This window comes from Oncorhynchus nerka, linkage group LG24 (assembly GCF_034236695.1).
Source record: "Oncorhynchus nerka isolate Pitt River linkage group LG24, Oner_Uvic_2.0, whole genome shotgun sequence".
NCBI lineage: Eukaryota > Metazoa > Chordata > Actinopteri > Salmoniformes > Salmonidae > Oncorhynchus > Oncorhynchus nerka.
Window position 1 is genome coordinate 61793485 of NC_088419.1, and position 18068 is coordinate 61811552.

Below are 18068 nucleotides of genomic sequence, written 5' to 3' on the forward strand. Positions count from 1 at the left end.
CCATAGTCCCTTCCCATAGAAGCCCATAATCCCTTCCCATAGAAGTCCATAGCCGCAATTCTCACTTCACAGTCAGAGAAGAGACCATGGTTCCTGTTGATTCATTGTGTTGTGGAGGCTCTTTGTGTGTGACCTTACCTTAGTATACCTTCTGGGAGGTGACTCTGGGGGATGGTATTAGAGATATGGCTATTGGCTAGAGACCCATAGCGTAGCCTCTCAGCTCTAAACTGCACACCCAGACAGACTGAGTGATCACACTGTGGAGATCTTTATTCATCTTGATAGGGCACACTCTCCTTGGTGGCTCTGTCAGAGCTCTCTCTTTCTCTCTCGGTCTTCTCTCGGTCTTCCCCCGCTCTCTCCGTCTTCCCCCACTCTCTCCGTCTTCCCCCGCTCTCTCCGTCTTCCCCCGCTCTCTCGTTTTCCCCCGCTCTCTCCGTTTTCCCCCGCTCTCTCCGTCTTCCCCCGCTCTCTCCGTCTTCCCCCGCTCTCTCCGTCTTCCCTCGCTCTTTCCCTCTTCTCTCATTCTCTCCCTCTTCCCTCGCTCTATCCCTCTTGCCTCGCTCTATCCCTCTTGCCTCGCTCTATCCCTCTTGCCTCGCTCTATCCCTCTTGCCTCGCTCTATCCCTCTTGCCTCGCTCTATCCCTCTTGCCTCGCTCTCTCCCTCTTGCCTCGCTCTCTCCCTCTTCTCGCTCTATCCCTCTTGCCTCGCTCTCTCTCTCTCGCCTCTCTCTCTCTCTCTCGCCTCGCTCTCTCTCTCTCTCTTGCCTCGCTCTCTCTCTCTCTCTTGCCTCGCTCTCTCTCTCTTCCCTCTCCTCCCTGTGTCAGCCTCTCCGTCTCTTTGAAGTGAACTGTTAACCCCTGGCTGTCCCCTCAGGACACTGGTCTTCATTAAACTAAATGTGTCTATTGTTGCCTTGCCTACATCAGCTTGTTTTTAATAAGACCGCAACAGAAGTTTCTACTTTATTCTTTATACACTACAGTGTCTCTGTGTCTGTTTTTGGGCCTGAGAGGAGGCTTTTCACGTAGCCCAATTTATTGTTACAGTGTCTGTAAAAGGGGCGATTCAGCCCACAGCTAGAGATCAATTGCAATTCAGCACAGGGAAAACAACAATTAATATGTAGAGTTGTCTCATTATTGGAGTGAATGTTGGTTCAGTGCCACCGGCTGACTCTGGTCACTGATACAGAGGAGAGCTGAGGGCTGTAGCCTCGTTTCTGTCCTGTCTCTAACGGTTTCCTCCCCTCTCACGTAATTACAGATCCCTATAAAACTCTCTGAGTGAAGATGGCGTTCTTCAAGAACAACTTCTGGGTGAGTCTATTTGATTTATTATATTCTATGAGGATCATTGGCAGCTCAACATGGAGAGGTGAAAACTAGCAGTCAAGGATAGGGTTATGTAACGATCAGACATTGTTTTATTTGGCCATTATGCAGGTAAACGTTAGACCCTTTTACCGCTCATTTCTATACAGATTGCAGAAGCTAATAAAAACACAAACACTTACAAACTGTTTGTGTCCGAAGCAATAATAGTCCTGCCTTTTTACAGTTAAATATAATACGGAACAACTTTTGTACAGCATTATATATTTTTAAACTATTTAACTAGGCAACAAATTCTTATCCCCAATGATGACCAACCAAAAGGCAAAAGGCCTCCTGTGGGGATGGGGGCCTGGGATTAAAAATAAAAAACAACACAACAAGAGAGAAAACAAGGGAACACATATATATACTTACTTAAAGGGGACAAATACATGTAGGCTGGCAGAACAATTCCAGTCTATTCCCCTGAATCACATATGAGTCACGACACCTTACTTTCTCAGTAATTAATCTGTGAATGATACTGAACCACCACCATGATGCACATGTTGCACTCTACCAGTCTCCTGAGTGATCTCTCACTCTCTCTCGCTTTCTCTCACTCTCTCTCGCTTTCTCTCACTCTCTCTCGCTTTCTCTCACTCTCTCTCGCTTTCTCTCTCTCCCTCGCTTTCTCTCACTCTCTATCGCTTTCTCTCTCTCTCTCACTCTCTCTCGCTTTCTCTCACTCTCTCTCGCCTCTCTCGCTTTCTCTCACTCTCTCGCTTTCTCTCACTCTCTCGCTTTCTCTCACTCTCTCGCTTTCTCTCACTCTCTCTCGCTTTTTCACTCTCCCTCGCTTTTTCTCTCTCGCTTTCTCTCTCTCTCTCTCGCTCTCTCTCTCTCTCGCTTTCTCTCACTCTCTCTCTCTCCCTCGCTTTCTCTCACTCTCTCTCGCTTTCTCCTCTCTCTCTCTCTCTCTCGCTTTCTCTCATTCTCTCTCGCTTTCTCTCTCTCTCTCGCTTTCTCTCACTCTCTCGCTTTCTCTCTCTCTCGCTTTCTCTCACTCTCTCTCTCTCACTCTCTCTCGCTTTCTCTCTCTCTCTCTCTCTCTCTCCCTCGCTTTTTCACTCTCCCTCGCTTTTTCTCTCTCTCGCTTTCTCTCTCTCTCGCTTTCTTCTCTCTCTCTCTCGCTTTCTCTCACTCTCTCTCTCCCTCGCTTTCTCTCACTCACTCTCGCTTTCTCTCTCTCTCTCTTTCTCTCACTCTCGCTTTCTCTCACTCTCTCTCTCTCACTCTCCCTCGCTTTCTCTCACTCTCTCTCGCTTTCTCTCTCTCTCTCTCTCTCACTCTCCCTCGCTTTCTCTCACTCTCTCTCGCTTTCTCTCTCTCTCTCTCTCACTCTCCCTCGCTTCTCTCTCTCTCTCTCTCTCTCTCTCTCTCTCACTCTCTCTCTCTCTCTCTCTCTCTCTCTCTCTCTCTCTCAATCATAGAACTGAGGTTACTTAGGCTACTTGGTCTCCTTAGTGGTGGTGGGAGTAGGGGCACAGAGTTAATTCCTGACACAGATGAACACACGTCATCATACAATACCTGGAAAAGAAACCAACAGGAACCACATCAATATGTTAGACCCTGGACAGATACTGCAGAGAATAAGCATGACCGCAATGTACCACTGACTGTAACCCCCTAGTCTTAGAGGGATAGAAGGAGAGACTGAAACAGGCCAGGTGTTTGTCAGCTGCTCCTAGCGGTAATCTGACTGTGCTCCTCTGCACACCTGGCTGAGCTATTTCAGGTTTGCCCTGGTTCTAATACACCACTCTGCCAATTCACCATGAAGGAGGGATATTTGGAGGAGGAAGCTGTGCCAAAAAATGTAACTAAAAGTCCAGTAACAATTGGGCCTGGCAGCGAGTCAGGAATTTCATTTGGTTAGGGAAATGAGATTCCTATCATTGATAGATTTTTTTTGATTGGTTTTTATAGGTCGCAATATTTAGAGAATCTAAAGTTTCTTTTTTTATTCATTCAGTTGTTGGGGGATATTTGATTTCTCTGTAACTCTCCATTACTCATTCACTGTGCATCAGATAGTGTGTGTACTTGTTTGGTAGTGCTGGGGTTTGTGTGTCTTTGTATTTGTGCATGCTCTCATATATATATGTATATGTGTGTGTGTGTGTGTGTGTGCATGAAGCCTCTATCTCTGTGATGCTGGATCCTCCCTGGCTCCATTATGTAGAGATGTGTTGTGTGAGTGACTGTGACAGAGGCAGAGTTGAGTGTGTAATTGTGAGGAGCAAGCTGGGCTGTCTGTCCGCTCTGCCAGCCTGCCTGCTGACTGATCACCAGCAAGTCATGTGATCCTGCCTGCCTTTGTGTGGCTGCAGGCAGCAGGGCCTCCATGCCTATGGAGGGGAGAGGATAACTCCTTTGTGTGGAACAAAGGCAGGTTAAAGACGCTTCCCTCCAACCCCAACCAGGAGAGATGGAACTCTCTCTCAGACAGTCTCCCATCAGTCTGTGTCCATAGGAATCCAATGTTGGCCATCTCACATGATGTTGGCTTCTCTTCCTTGTCATAGTTACGGTGTTGCTCTACTTCTCACTGCTTGGCGTACAAGCTTTACTGTAAAGGAGCAACAAAGGACTTGTCTTCTAGCTCGAAGGGCTGTTGCATAACACAGTGGACACCAGCATCCACTCCAGCTTATATCAGTTAACTTAGTTTGTCTCAGCCATGAGCTTAGTGAAGTATGCATGCCGATGCCAGCTTTCTCTGGGAATGGAGTCTCCAGGCGTGTGTGTCTGTGTGTGTGTGTCCCATTCCCCTTCCTCACGATCTGTGATTCTCTTATGCCGACAAATTGCAGCGCTGTGTAAATTCAACCTTGAGGTAATTAGCGTGTAGAGACACCTGGGAGCTGCATATCGGGACAGAGCCTTCAGTTCTGCTTGGATATCCAGAGCCAGGCCATTATATTTGCATGTATTCGTTTCTTAATTAGTCAATGGAGGGATGGAGGAGGAATACACATGTATCATAATTAGACGCATTCTTAATGAAGTCCTCGGTCCACATCCTTGACAGTAGAATGACTCTCTACTCTGGGCCTCTCCGCTAACCACATTGCCCTCCCCTCCTCTAACCACTAGGCATTAACTCCTTAACCAAGGCTACCTGCCTCCAGCCTCCCCTCCTCTAACCACTAGGCTATGGGTGTTGTGCTCTGTTCAGTGCTTTCATCCCAAGACAAAGACGTTAATGCCTGTTAAGTTCATGAGAATATGCCCCCTGTCCAATTCCCCAGTGAGATGGCTGAATGGGCGCTCTCACATTGAACACCATTAATCCTTTAATTGCACCTTTTTGCCGAACGACTCCAGACACACTCATGTTATTTTATTTGACCTTTATTTAACTAGGCAAGTCAGTTAAGAACAAATTCTTATTTACAATGACGGCCTAGGAACAGTGGGTTAACTGCCTGTTCAGGGGCAGAACGACAGATTTGTACATTGTTCGCTCAGGGATTCGATCTAGACAACTTTCGGTTAATGGCCCAACGCTCTAACTCTAGGCTACCTGCCTCCCCCTCCTCTAACCACTAGGCTACCTGCCTCCCCCTCCTCTAACCACTAGGCTACCTGCCTCCCCCTCCTCTAACCACTAGGCTACCTGCCTCCCCCTCCTCTAACCACTAGGCTACCTGCCTCCCCCTCCTCTAACCACTAGGCTACCTGCCTCCCCCTCCTCTAACCACTAGGCTACCTGCCTCCCCCTCCTCTAGCCACTAGGCTACCTGCCTCCCCCCTCCTCTAACCACTAGGCTACCTGCCTCCCCCTCCTCTAACCACTAGGCTACCTGCCTCCCTGCACTACCATTCAGAAAACTATCAGGATTGTGTGTTGGATGAATCCATGTCTTTTTATAGAATTCATTGGTGTTCTCTGCTAGGCCTCATCTGGGCACAGTGTCCGTCTGTTCCAGGAAGTGCGCTCTGCTCTCTGAGGTGAATTTATACCCAGCCAATCATTCATCAGCAGAATGAACCCAGTGTTGCCTCTGCTCTTCCCTCCCATCCACGTTGTGCCTGGCTGTGTCTCTGGGTCTCACGGGGCTCTGCGGTCCGGAGAGGGTTGTTGTAAACACAGTGGTAGGGACGGACGGGTAGGAGTGTTATCAGAGGACACACACTCCTTCTCTCTTCACAACTTTCTCATGTCTCTCTCCTCTTTTTCATTCTTTTTTTTCTTGCTCCTTCTCTCCATCTTTCCCTCTCTCCCTCCTTGTGGAGCTGTTATTTGCTTTGCTAAATTAGATTAATGGCAGCTGGATAGTCGTTCATTGTCCCGCTAGATAAAGAGCCATTTCAGGAAATTTGCCTTCAGGTTCCTGAGGCCAGATGCAAATGCACTGGTGATGGTAATGATAGTGTGTGTGTGTGTGTGTGACTGCATTGTGCTCAGTCTCTGTCATGGGTTGGTCCTGTACTCAGGGTGTCACGTGTGCCACAGAGCTCAATCCACCTGCCTGTTCCCCAATGGGGCACTGAAGCCATGAATCAATGCGGCAACAGGACTGTGTGTGTTCTGATATGAAGTGATGTTAGTGCAGTATAGTTCCCCATGGATGCTGCTGGTCTCTCCCAGGCACTGTGGACCAGGTAATGACTAGAGCAGGTGATGGGTTTGTTATGGGGACTCCATGACGATGTCCTTTTAGATGTGAAAGTAGTGTGACGGGATACTAGAGGCACATCATCAGTGCTACCGACACTGCTGTGGGATGCCTATTGAGCCCAAAGTGCACCGTAAGCACAAAACCTCAATGAGTCAGCTAGACTGGCTCTTTCCTCTGACACTGACCTGGGGCTATCAAGCCATTTCAACTATATTATACTAGATCATTATCATAAATCAAAATCAAATCAAATTTATTTATATAGCCCTTCATACATCAGATGATATCTCAAAGTGCTGTACAGAAACCCAGCCTAAAACCCCAAACAGCAAACAATGCAGGTGTAAAAGCACGGTGGCTAGGAAAAACTCCAAAACCTAGGAAGGCCAAAACCTAGGAAGAAACCTAGAGAGGAACCAGGCTATGTGGGGTGGCCAGTCCTCTTCTGGCTGTGCCGGGTAGAGATTATAACAGAACATGACCAAGATGTTCAAATGTTCATAAATGACCAGCATGTTCGAATAATAATAAGGCAGAACAGTTGAAACTGGAGCAGCAGCACAGTCAGGTGGACTGGGGACAGCAAGGAGTCATCATGTCAGGTAGTCCTGGGGCACGGTCCTAGGGCTCAGGTCCTCCGAGAGAGAATTAGAGAGAGCATATGTGGGGTGGCCAGTCCTCTTCTGGCTGTGCCGGGTGGAGATTATAACAGAACGTGGCCAAGATGTTCAATGTTCATAAATGACCAGCATGGTTGAATAATAGTAAGGCAGAACAGTTGAAACTGGAGCAGCAGCATGGCCAGGTGGACTGGGGACAGCAAGGAGTCATCATGTCAGGTAGTCCTGGGACATGGTCCTAGGGCTCAGGTCCTCCGAGAGAGAGAAAGAAAGAGAGAAGGAGAGAATTAGAGAACGCACACTTAGATTCACACAGGACACCGAATAGGACAGGAGAAGTACTCCAGATATAACAAACTGACCCTAGCCCCCCGACACATAAACTACTGCAGCATAATTACTGGAGGCTGAGACAGGAGGGGTCAGGAGACACTGTGGCCCCATCCGAGGACACCCCCGGACAGGGCCAAACAGGAAGGATATAACCCCACCCACTTTGCCAAAGCACAGCCCCCACACCACTAGAGGGATATCTTCAACCACCAACTTACCATCCTGAGACAAGGCCGAGTATAGCCCACAAAGATCTCCGCCACGGCACAACCCAAGGGGGGCAACCCAGACAGGCTGACCACAACAGTGAATCAACCCACCCAGGTGACGCACCCCCCCCCAGGGACGGCATGAGAGCCCCAGTAAGCCAGTGACTCAGCCCCCGTAACAGGGTAGAGGCAGAGAATCCCAGTGGAAAGAGGGGAACCGGCCAGGCAGAGACAGCAAGGGCGGTTCGTTGCTCCAGAGCCTTTCCGTTCACCTTCCCACTCCTGGGCCAGACTACACTCAATCATATGACCCACTGAAGAGATGAGTCTTCAGTAAAGACTTAAAGGTTGAGACCGAGTTTGCGTCTCTGACATGGGTAGGCAGACCGTTCCATAAAAATGGAGCTCTATAGGAGAAAGCCCTGCCTCCAGCTGTTTGCTTAGAAATTCTAGGGACAATTAGGAGGCCTGCGTCTTGTGACCGTAGCGTACGTGTAGGTATGTACGGCAGGACAAAATCAGAGAGATAGGTAGGAGCAAGCCCATGTAATGCTTTGTAGGTTAGCAGTAAAACCTTGAAATCAGCCCTTGCTTTGACAGGAAGCCAGTGTAGAGAGGCTAGCACTGGAGTAATATGATCAAATTTTTTGGTTCTAGTCAGGATTCTAGCAGCCGTATTTAGCACTAACTGAAGTTTATTTAGTGCTTTATCCGGGTAGCCGGAAAATAGAGCATTGCAGTAGTCTAACCTAGAAGTGACAAAAGCATGGATTAATTTTTCTGCATCATTTTTGGACAGAAAGTTTCTGATTTTTGCAATGTTACGTAGATGGAAAAAAGCTGTCCTCGAAATGGTCTTGATATGTTCTTCAAAAGAGAGATCAGGGTCCAGAGTAACGCCGAGGTCCTTCACAGTTTTATTTGAGATGACTGTACAACCATTAAGATTAATTGTCAGATTCAACAGAAGATCTCTTTGTTTCTTGGGACCTAGAACAAGCATCTCTGTTTTGATATCATAACATATTGGCCTATGCTATGTCATACCACACCATATTATATCCAACTCTGAGCATAGGATATGTTTCCTTTACTATCCAGGCCTGGTAGTTGTTGATAGATGGATTGGCAGGCAGGGTTGTTTATGCTGCTGACCAGTGAGAGGACAGACCGGCTGTTCTGTACTCTGTGTCACTGTGTGACAGGCTTCACATGGCGCCATGCCTGCCTGCCTTTCTGCCCGCTTGTATCATTTACATTTACATTTACATTTAAGTCATTTAGCAGACGCTGGTCAGGGAGTGAACCGCTCCGGGCTCTACTCTGGTCAACCGTTGAACCACACCGACACTGGTCAGGGAGTGAACCGCTCCGGGCTCTACTCTGGTCAACCGTTGAACCACACCGACACTGGTCAGGGAGTGAACCGCTCCGGGCTCTACTCTGGTCAACCGTTGAACCACACCGACACTGGTCAGGGAGTGAACCGCTCCGGGCTCTACTCTGGTCAACCGTTGAACCACACAGACACTGGTCAGGAGTGAACCGCTCCGGGCTCTACTCTGGTCAACCGTTGAACCACACCGACACTGGTCAGGGAGTGAACCGCTCCGGGCTCTACTCTGGTCAACCGTTGAACCACACCGACACTGGTCAGGAGTGAACCGCTCCGGGCTCTACTCTGGTCAACCGTTGAACCACACCGACACTGGTCAGGAGTGAACCGCTCCGGGCTCTACTCTGGTCAACCGTTGAACCACACCGACACTGGTCAGGGAGTGAACCGCTCCGGGCTCTACTCTGGTCAACCGTTGAACCACACCGACACTGGTCAGGAGTGAACCGCTCCGGGCTCTACTCTGGTCAACCGTTGAACCACACCGACACTGGTCAGGGAGTGAACCGCTCCGGGCTCTACTCTGGTCAACCGTTGAACCACACCGACACTGGTCAGGGAGTGAACCGCTCCGGGCTCTACTCTGGTCAACCGTTGAACCACACCGACACTGGTCAGGGAGTGAACCGCTCCGGGCTCTACTCTGGTCAACCGTTGAACCACACCGACACTGGTCAGGGAGTGAACCGCTCCGGGGCTCTACTCTGGTCAACCGTTGAACCACACCGACACTGGTCAGGGAGTGAACCGCTCCGGGCTCTACTCTGGTCAACCGTTGAACCACACCGACACTGGTCAGGGAGTGAACCGCTCCGGGCTCTACTCTGGTCAACCGTTGAACCACACCGACACTGGTCAGGGAGTGAACCGCTCCGGGCTCTACTCTGGTCAACCGTTGAACCACACCGACACTGGTCAGGGAGTGAACCGCTCCGGGCTCTACTCTGGTCAACCGTTGAACCACACTGAGGCTGAGGAACTAAAACTAATAGCTGCAAAACATGAATCTGGTCAGTACCTGACCACACAGACTAGACTGACAGACATAGCTTCTCAGTGTTTCATGGAGTACAAAGTAATCTCAGCCATGGTGAGAAAGTTGTGAGTTGTCATTGTAATGTGCTCTCTCTTGCATGAGAACAACTCTCATCTTAATTGATTTAAAGGAGTAGGGAGGGAGAAGAGGGGGACTGCATGAATCAGACAAAGAGAACTGTCAAAGACCATTGGCCATGTAGTGTAATATGAAACAGACCTGTGTGATGAACGATCTCAGAGGGAAGATGATGAGATTTTCTCATGGATTTAACTCTTATGACATCTTTGGATGATAATTTATTTAGGGTGCGATACTGGCACACACATACACCATACCTGGGCAGAAAATAGTTGTATTTTTTAGTTTATATGAATTTTTTTTTTCTACTACTCAGGTAGTTGAATATAGTTTATATAGAGTTTCAACTGATTTTTAAATACAGGTCTCAGAAAAACATATAATACTTAATATTGTGAATACCTCTCAGAAAACCGAATAATATTTGAAGGTATTTAAATATATGCAAGTTATTTGATAACAAAAAAATATTTATTTGATGGATGCCAAATATTTGATGAAGAAACAAACATTAGAGTAGACTACTTTTGCAGCTTTAAAATGATTATCACATAATGAGTAAGACATAAGGTAATTCAGTAACGCTCGACATCAAGTTGTTTGGAAATTGTTTTATAATTGCATAAATGTTTTTTTTTTTACATAAGTGGAGTAAGGAACAGTCACTATTCCTCTTCTGTACAGTAGTTACATAAACTATCAGCTCATTCTTATGCAATTAAAATGCAATTACCAAAGTGTTATGTAACAAAATAACAAAAAAAGTAACAAAATATGTCTAAAGATGCACTAACCATAAATCACTCTGCCATGTTCTGGTTGCTAAAATTCAAATAGTTCACCTAATTTCAGTTTATGTGACAAAACCAGCAAGTGTAGTGTCGAGCCCTCAAACTCAACTCTGGACCTCAAAGCCAGTTCCACTGCAATGTTTCATTGTTCCCCTCTAATCAGGGATTGATTTAGAACTGGGACGCCAGGTGTGTGCAATTAATTATTAGGTAGAAAAGAAAACCAGCAGGCTCTGGACCTCGTATGGCAAGAGTTGAGTTCCCCTGGTGTAGAGAATCATTGTACCATCTAAACCGCCGTGACATATCTTGTCCATAACCAAAAATATAGTGTTTTCAGCTGTTTGGAGCTGGTGTACAAAACTGAAAGTAAAAGATGCAAAAATTAAACTTAAGAACGGGAAGCATAGAAATGGTGCCCATAGAACAGATGTATAGCTTCTTAGACTTACTTTCAATGAGAATGACAGATCTATAACACGCATTTCAATGTGAATTTGGTCGGTCACCCAAAAAGTTACATACTGCAGCTTTAAGGAAGCTAAATATCTCAAAACTGTCTTCTTGAATCAAATACAGCCAAGGTAGGTGGAGCATGATGTTAATTTGTATTCTGAGTAAACTATCCCTTTAGATGGACAAAAAGGTAAAGAAGTTGTTTTTGCTAAGCATCCAACTTGCTGTTTGCAAATGGCTTTGAATTACTTTTCAGGTGTCAACATTAATTGCAGCTTTCAACCTTTTTAGTGGCTTGTAGTTGAGCGTCACAACTTATTTATACCTATCTGTACAAAATATCATTGGTTAATTGGTTTGACTTGATTATCTACTTGATACTTGGGGCAATGGACATTCAGGAGAATGGACTTTTACAAGATGTTAAAATATAAATGTATTGTATAGTTCAAATATGACCGTCAGATTGGAATAGTACTGGAGATTGTGTGTGTGTGTTCTATTCATTCTATTTTTATTTTCAACATGCAGTTACAGCCCTGTCATTAGTTGAAGGCAGCCAATCCAAATATTTCAGAAAAGTAATCACTTCCTGAGATCTGCATTCAAATTTTATAAAGTAGTTGCGTTCTCAGATGTGTACTAAAATAGTTTTTAAAAAGTCATCACTTTCTGAGATCTTTATTAACATAGTTTTAAAAAGTAGTAATTTTTTGTAAAGTATTTGCAGTCCCCTCCAAAGTAACTTTGTTCCCCCGGGAAAAAGTATTACTTTCCACGAAGCATACCGTAGTTAAAACTATAGTTGTTCCAGGTCTGACACATACACACACGATGAAAAACAAGATCTGCTTTTGTGCCCTTGAGCAAGGCATTTAACCCTAATTGCTCCAGGAGCGCTGTACAATAGTGACCCTGGCCCTTGACCCCAGTCCCTGCGGGTGTCTCAGGGGAGTTGGGATATGAAGAAACACATTTCCATGACACACTTTGTAACAGGACAAATATAAGCCCTCCCCAAAAAATGTATTACTATTACTACACACACACGCACCTGTCTGTCACATAAATGAAAGAGCTGTCATACTTCTGTCCCACTGTGTCTGTTAGCAGGGGAACTCTGTTGCTGGGACAATGAGCCATGGCGGGAATGATAAACCCCCCCCCCCCCAGCCCTCATGGAGGTCAACTTCTAATTAGCTAGCAATTATTGATCTTTTCTGGAAACACAAAGGCATAATAAGAGTTGTTCAGAAAGCCAAGCCACCATATTAAATATACCCCTGGATTCATTAACTGATAAGAAAATCCACTGGGATTACTTTCATACTAATTCCGAAAGCACAAATGTGTCGATAATCGTCTGTCTCAATTGATACCAAGAGAGTCAAATGAGAATTAGGCCTAACCTTTTTAGATGAGGCTATTTTGTTTCTGTGAAATAAGTCATATTTTCTGTTTGGGTGTTATTACTGAGTTGGTATGGGACTTAAGCTCCTTTCACAGATAAATGATTTGGCAGTTAAACAGACTGAACAGTAGTAGCTTCATGTAGGCCTATTGTTTGTTTGGGGTTCCTTTTCTGAAAACCCCCTGTCATTCATCGTTACAGTAATTGAATGGTAGACCGCTTGGGACCTGGTTGGTCTAATTTGACTATTTGCAAATATGTTTCAATGATCGCCTATGTGCCTTATTTGAATATACTGTAGGCTATTGTACGTTTTAGATGCTGTATGTTTTAGATCAGGGTTCCCCAACTGGTGGCCCATGGGAAACATTTGGCCCGTGGGTGATTTTATTTGTCTCCCCATGTTTTCTAATTGTTGGACATAAAAGACTGTAAAAACACCAGCAAATCAGCTCCAATTGATTTTAATTTAGGAAATCTGTTCCAAAGTATTCCCACTCATAATATAGAGATATACTATGCGGCCAAAAGTAGCTTGCTCATCAAACATCTAATTCCAAAATCATAGGCATTAATATGGAGTTGGTCTCCCCTTTGCTGTTATAAAAGCCTCCACTCTTCTGGGAAGGCTTTCCACTAGATGTTGGAACATTGCTGTGGGGACTTGCTTCCATTCAGGCACAAGAGCATTAGTGAGGTCAGGCACTGATGTTGGGCAATTAGTCCTGGCTTGCAGTCGGCATTCCAATTCATCCCAGGTGTTTTGATTGGGTTGAGGTCAGGGCTCTGTACAGGCAAGTCAGGTTCTTCCACACCATTCTCGACAAACCATTTCTGTATGGACCTCACTTTGTACACAGGGTCATTGTCATGCTGAAACAGTAAGGACCTTCCCCAAACTGTTGCCACAATGTTGGAAGCAGAATTGTCTAGTAGTCATTGTATGTTGTTGCGTTAAAATTTCCCTTCACTGGAACTAAGGGGCTTAGCCCGAATCATGTAAAACAGCCTCAGACCATTATTCCTCCTCCACCAAACTTTACAGTTGGCACTATGCATTCAGGCAGGTAGCGTTCTCCTGGCATCCGCCAAACCCAGATTCGTCCGTCGAACTGCCTGATGATGAAGCGTGATTCATCACTCCAGAGAACGCGTTTCCACTGCTCCAGAGTCCAATGGCGGCGAGCTTTACACCACTCCAGCCAATACTTGGCATTGCGTATGGTGACGTTAGGCTTGTTTGCAGCTGCTCTGCCATGGAAACCCATTTCATGAAGGTCCCACAAACAGTTATTGTGCTGACGTTGTTTCCAGAGGTAGTTTAAAACATTGAAAGTCACTGAGCTATTCAGTAAGGACATTCTACTGCAAATGTTTGGTATGCTCGATTTCATACACCTGTCAGCAACGGGTGTGGCTGAAATAGCCAAATCCACTCATTTGAAGGGGTGTCCACATACACTACATGTATGTAATCATATACAAATGTAAGCAAGGTTTGAAATGATTCTTTCAGTTAAATATTATCTCTTTGGGCTTCTTGCAGCCAATTTTCAGCCTACAAATGATTTGTAATTATTGCATTCACAAAGGCAATGCTACACCTGGTCAGAGACATGTACCTGTTAGCGTAGTTAAGGGAACTATATACCTGCGTTGTGTTTAGGACAGAGCAGGGCAGCTCACCTTTCTCTGGCTTGGGTTACACAAAGACTGGTGCAGATGGGAGAGAGACAAAGAATACGGCATAACTGCCCTTCCATAGAGAAGGAAAGGTTTTGGAGAAATACATGTGAATTAAAGTCTCTGTATTTAACTGTTGTTAAATAATCAAATGGGTTTGAACCCAAATCCTCTGATCCCTACTGAGGCCTCCAGCCCACCACCACTCTCCTGTCTATAGGCAGATATCTCAAAGCAACGACTGTGTTTGGTGTCTGTGACTTTGGGTGGTTGTGGTGTTGGCCTGCTCTTAGCCTCTATCCCGGACCCTTGGCATTCCAGGCATTCCCCTGCTACTTGGAAAAAGTGTGTGTCCCTCTAGCAGGGTATTTATAGTGTTGAGGAGCAGCTGCTTGCCTGTCTGGATAGCCTCCACAACAGATCCACTGTTGACATCAAAGTGGGTGCTTCAAGGTATGGGCTACTTTTAATTCTGCCTCAGTTAGCCTAACACACCTGTTACGTGATAACTTTGTTAGTGTTATATGTAGGGATGGAATCGCGTCTTTGAAACAAGCACGGCTCCTGGTTTTTCTTTTCATGTGTGGCATTGGCTTCCTTATGCCAGTCTTGTAGAAAATAAAGACATCTGCACAAGGCGGGTAAGGTGCAAGACAAAAGGAAGAAAGTCTTTGGGTCTATGCAAATTCAGATGTATTCTATTGTAGCACAATACATCTAAAATGTGAATGGACCCTGTGGGAAGACTTCTTCAGCTTGGAAGAAAATTGCATTTTTGAAAACCACTCAGCCCCGTCTGCCTTCCTCTGAAAGCTGGAGGAAGAATACATCCATTTTGTTTCCTTAAACCAGTGTCATGATTGCTTGTGGTTCCCCTCCAACGAGAGAAACAAGAATCCATCCACAGTACTAAAGGTCATGGAAGAATACAAAATGACTTGTGTTTGTGTCATCACCTCCTCCCAGGCATGCTTCTGTTGGACAGATAGACATTTCTGTTTTCTCCAACCATATGTCAAGCTTGGTTCTGGTTGCTTAACAACAAGAGAAGTGTCCACATCCACAATATTAGGACCACGATGAAAGAAAAATGTATTAGTTTTGTTTGTGTTCATCTTTCACCTCATTTTTTACCTTAACAATTCATGTTACTATGCTCCAAGGTCCTCAAGGAATAAGTAACAGAGAGAAGTGTTGACAGAATTTTATATGAACAAAAAATGTATAGTAATAACATCTCTCATATTGAAGAATCTATAAAGCTCACCCCATAGAGATGCAGTACAATATAATTCTGTGGCTCACCCAAGGACTTTGTGTTTTTGCAGGGGGACAAGAATGCAGGTTTTGACTTGCTGTACCACAACATGAAGCATGGCCAGATTGCTACCAAGGAGCTGGCAGAGTTTGTCCGCGAGAGGTGAGGTGTTGTTTGGGCTGGGACGTGTGGGAGGGGTGGTACAGTAGTGATGGGATATATGGGGAGGAGTGAGATGTTTCTCAATCCATTTTTTTTATTTCAACTCATCAATTCATTTGAAAAAGTTAGTTTTCTAAATGTTCGTTAAGGTTTTGAAGATTGCCTTTAAAAATACTGATTCCAATACAGGACACAGGGCCTTGCCGGTTCTTTTCATAGTCATGTCTTTGATGGAGCCGCTCCTCTCCCCTGCCAACCCTGCCCTCTAACCCACACTACTGTGCTGCATTTGGACAGACCACCACACAGGAGTGTTAACAGACACACACACTCTCTCACAAGACAAGACACAGCCCACAAGACAAGACACAGCCCACAAGACAAGACACAGCCCACAAGACAAGACACAGCCCACAAGACAAGACACAGCCCACAAGATAAGACACAGCCCACAAGACAAGGAGCTCCCTGTCTTACTACACACACATTTGCAGTAGCTGTGTTTTGCATGTAATCTGGGCACTCGGCTCAGGTAAAATGCTCAGTCTGGAAAATCCTCCTCCTGCGTTGTTTTCCCTGCAGTCCTCTGTATTTATTCAATCTCTTAATGAGTTAATTAGCTGGAAGTTGAAGACTCATTGTAGTATTTAAGCCTGGGACTTACAGGGCTTTTCTTACAGGGGGATATAACAACCTGCACAGTCAGTCAATGTCATAATCTTGACTATTATTCATAAGATCCCAACCACTGCACATTCCCCACAGGCGGGAGGAAATGTGGAGGCAACAAAGTGGCAGTCAGGAAATGAAATGAGACGTTGTAGAGACGCTGTTTCCCTCAGGACAGACGGAGTAACCCATTGAGCTGATTGATTTCCCTCACCTCAGCTCTTCTCTCTGGTCTTCTAAAGCTCTCTCGCAATCTGGATGGGGAAGTTCAATTTATCTAAAAGGACAATCTAGGAGTGGTTGATTAGAAATGTCAGATATTCAAATGTTCTGTATGCCTAGCTACCCATCTTCAGGGGGTACTACTTCTCTATATCATTGAAAAGGGGATTTCTCTGTTGCCGGGAGGCTTGTGAAACTGCAGCGATTTTGTTTTCGATTTGTTTGTTTATTTCTTTGCTCTCTCCTCGTCGAGATGGGAGGGGGTTGTCCCCCCCAGAATATACTGATCTACTTTTTTTTTTTTTTTTCGCCGGACTACAGATGGTTATTAAAATGTTATGTTCTTCCTGCAAAATGAGACCATTTATTATTCAGATGTGGGTTTGGGCAACATTTACACAGTATGGAAGCTGAATATTTATTTCCCTTTGCCTGGCTGTTTATACCCTATGTTTGCTCTTTATTATTCTCTGTACATAATAATATGATCCATTATGCTAGTAAGATATCTAATCAAAGTTTATTTGTCACGTGCGCCGAGTACAACAGGTGTAGGTAGACCTGAGTGAAATGCTTACTTACAGGCTCTAACCAATAGTGCAAAAAAAGGTGTTAGGTGAACAATAGTTGGGAAACAAATAAAACAACAGTAAAAAATAGGCTATTTACAGTAGCGAGGCTATAAAAGTAGTGAGGCTACATACAGACACCGGTTAGTCAGGCTGATTGAGGTAGTATGTACATGTAGATATGGTTAAAGTGACTATACATACAGTGGGGCAAAAAAGTCTTTAGTCAGCCACCAATTGTGCAAGTTCTCCTACTTAAAAAGATGATAGAGGCCTGTAATTTTCATCATAGGTACACTTCAACTATGACAGACAAAATGAGAGAAAAAAATCCAGAAAATCACACTGTAGGATTTTTAATGAATTTATTTGCAAATTATGGTGGAAAATAAGTATTTGGTCAATAACAAAGGTTTATCTCAATACTTTGTTATATACCCTTTGTTGTTAATGACAGAGGTCAAACGTTTTCTGTAAGTCTTCACAAGGTTTTCACACACTGTTGCTGGTATTTTGGTCCATTCCTCCATGCAGATCTCCTCTAGAGCAGTGATGTTTTGGGGCTGTTGCTGGGCAACACGGACTTTCAACTCCCTCCAAAGATTATCTATGGGGTTGAGATCTGGAGACTGGCTAGGCCACTCCAGGACCTTGAAATGCTTCTTACGAAGCCACTCCTTCGTTGCCCGGGCGGTGTGTTTGGGATCATTGTCATGCTGAAAGACCCAGTCACGTTTCATCTTCAATGCCCTTGCTGATGGAAGGAGGTTTTCACTCAAAATCTCACGATACATGGCCCCATTCATTCTTTCCTTTACACGGATCAGTCGTCCTGGTCCCTTTGCAGAAAAACAGCCCCAAAGCATGATGTTTCCACCCCCATACTTCACAGTAGGTATGGTGTTCTTTGGATGCAACTCAGCATTCTTTGTCCTCCAAACACGACGAGTTGAGTTTTTACCAAAAAGTTATATTTTGGTTTCATCTGACCATATGACATTCTCCCAATCTTCTTCTGGATCATCCAAATGCTCTCTAGCAAACTTCAGACGAGCCTGGACATGTACTGGCTTAAGCAGGGGGACACGTCTGGCACAGCAGGATTTGAGTCCCTGGCGGCGTAGTGTGTTACTGATGGTAGGCTTTGTTACTTTGGTCC

At 45.2% G+C, this 18068-nt stretch overlaps 1 protein-coding gene across 1 annotated transcript in view; it reads left to right on the forward strand.

Annotated features, from left to right (window-relative positions):
* The window catches only part of fcho1 (FCH and mu domain containing endocytic adaptor 1), a 46118-nt gene that overhangs the window by 13039 nt on the left and 15011 nt on the right, over nucleotides 1-18068 (forward strand). The window contains 2 exon segments of the mRNA XM_029632624.2: nucleotides 1273-1325; nucleotides 15358-15449. Of these exon segments, the coding sequence (XP_029488484.2) occupies nucleotides 1299-1325; nucleotides 15358-15449 (119 nt within the window). The 5' untranslated portion in view covers nucleotides 1273-1298.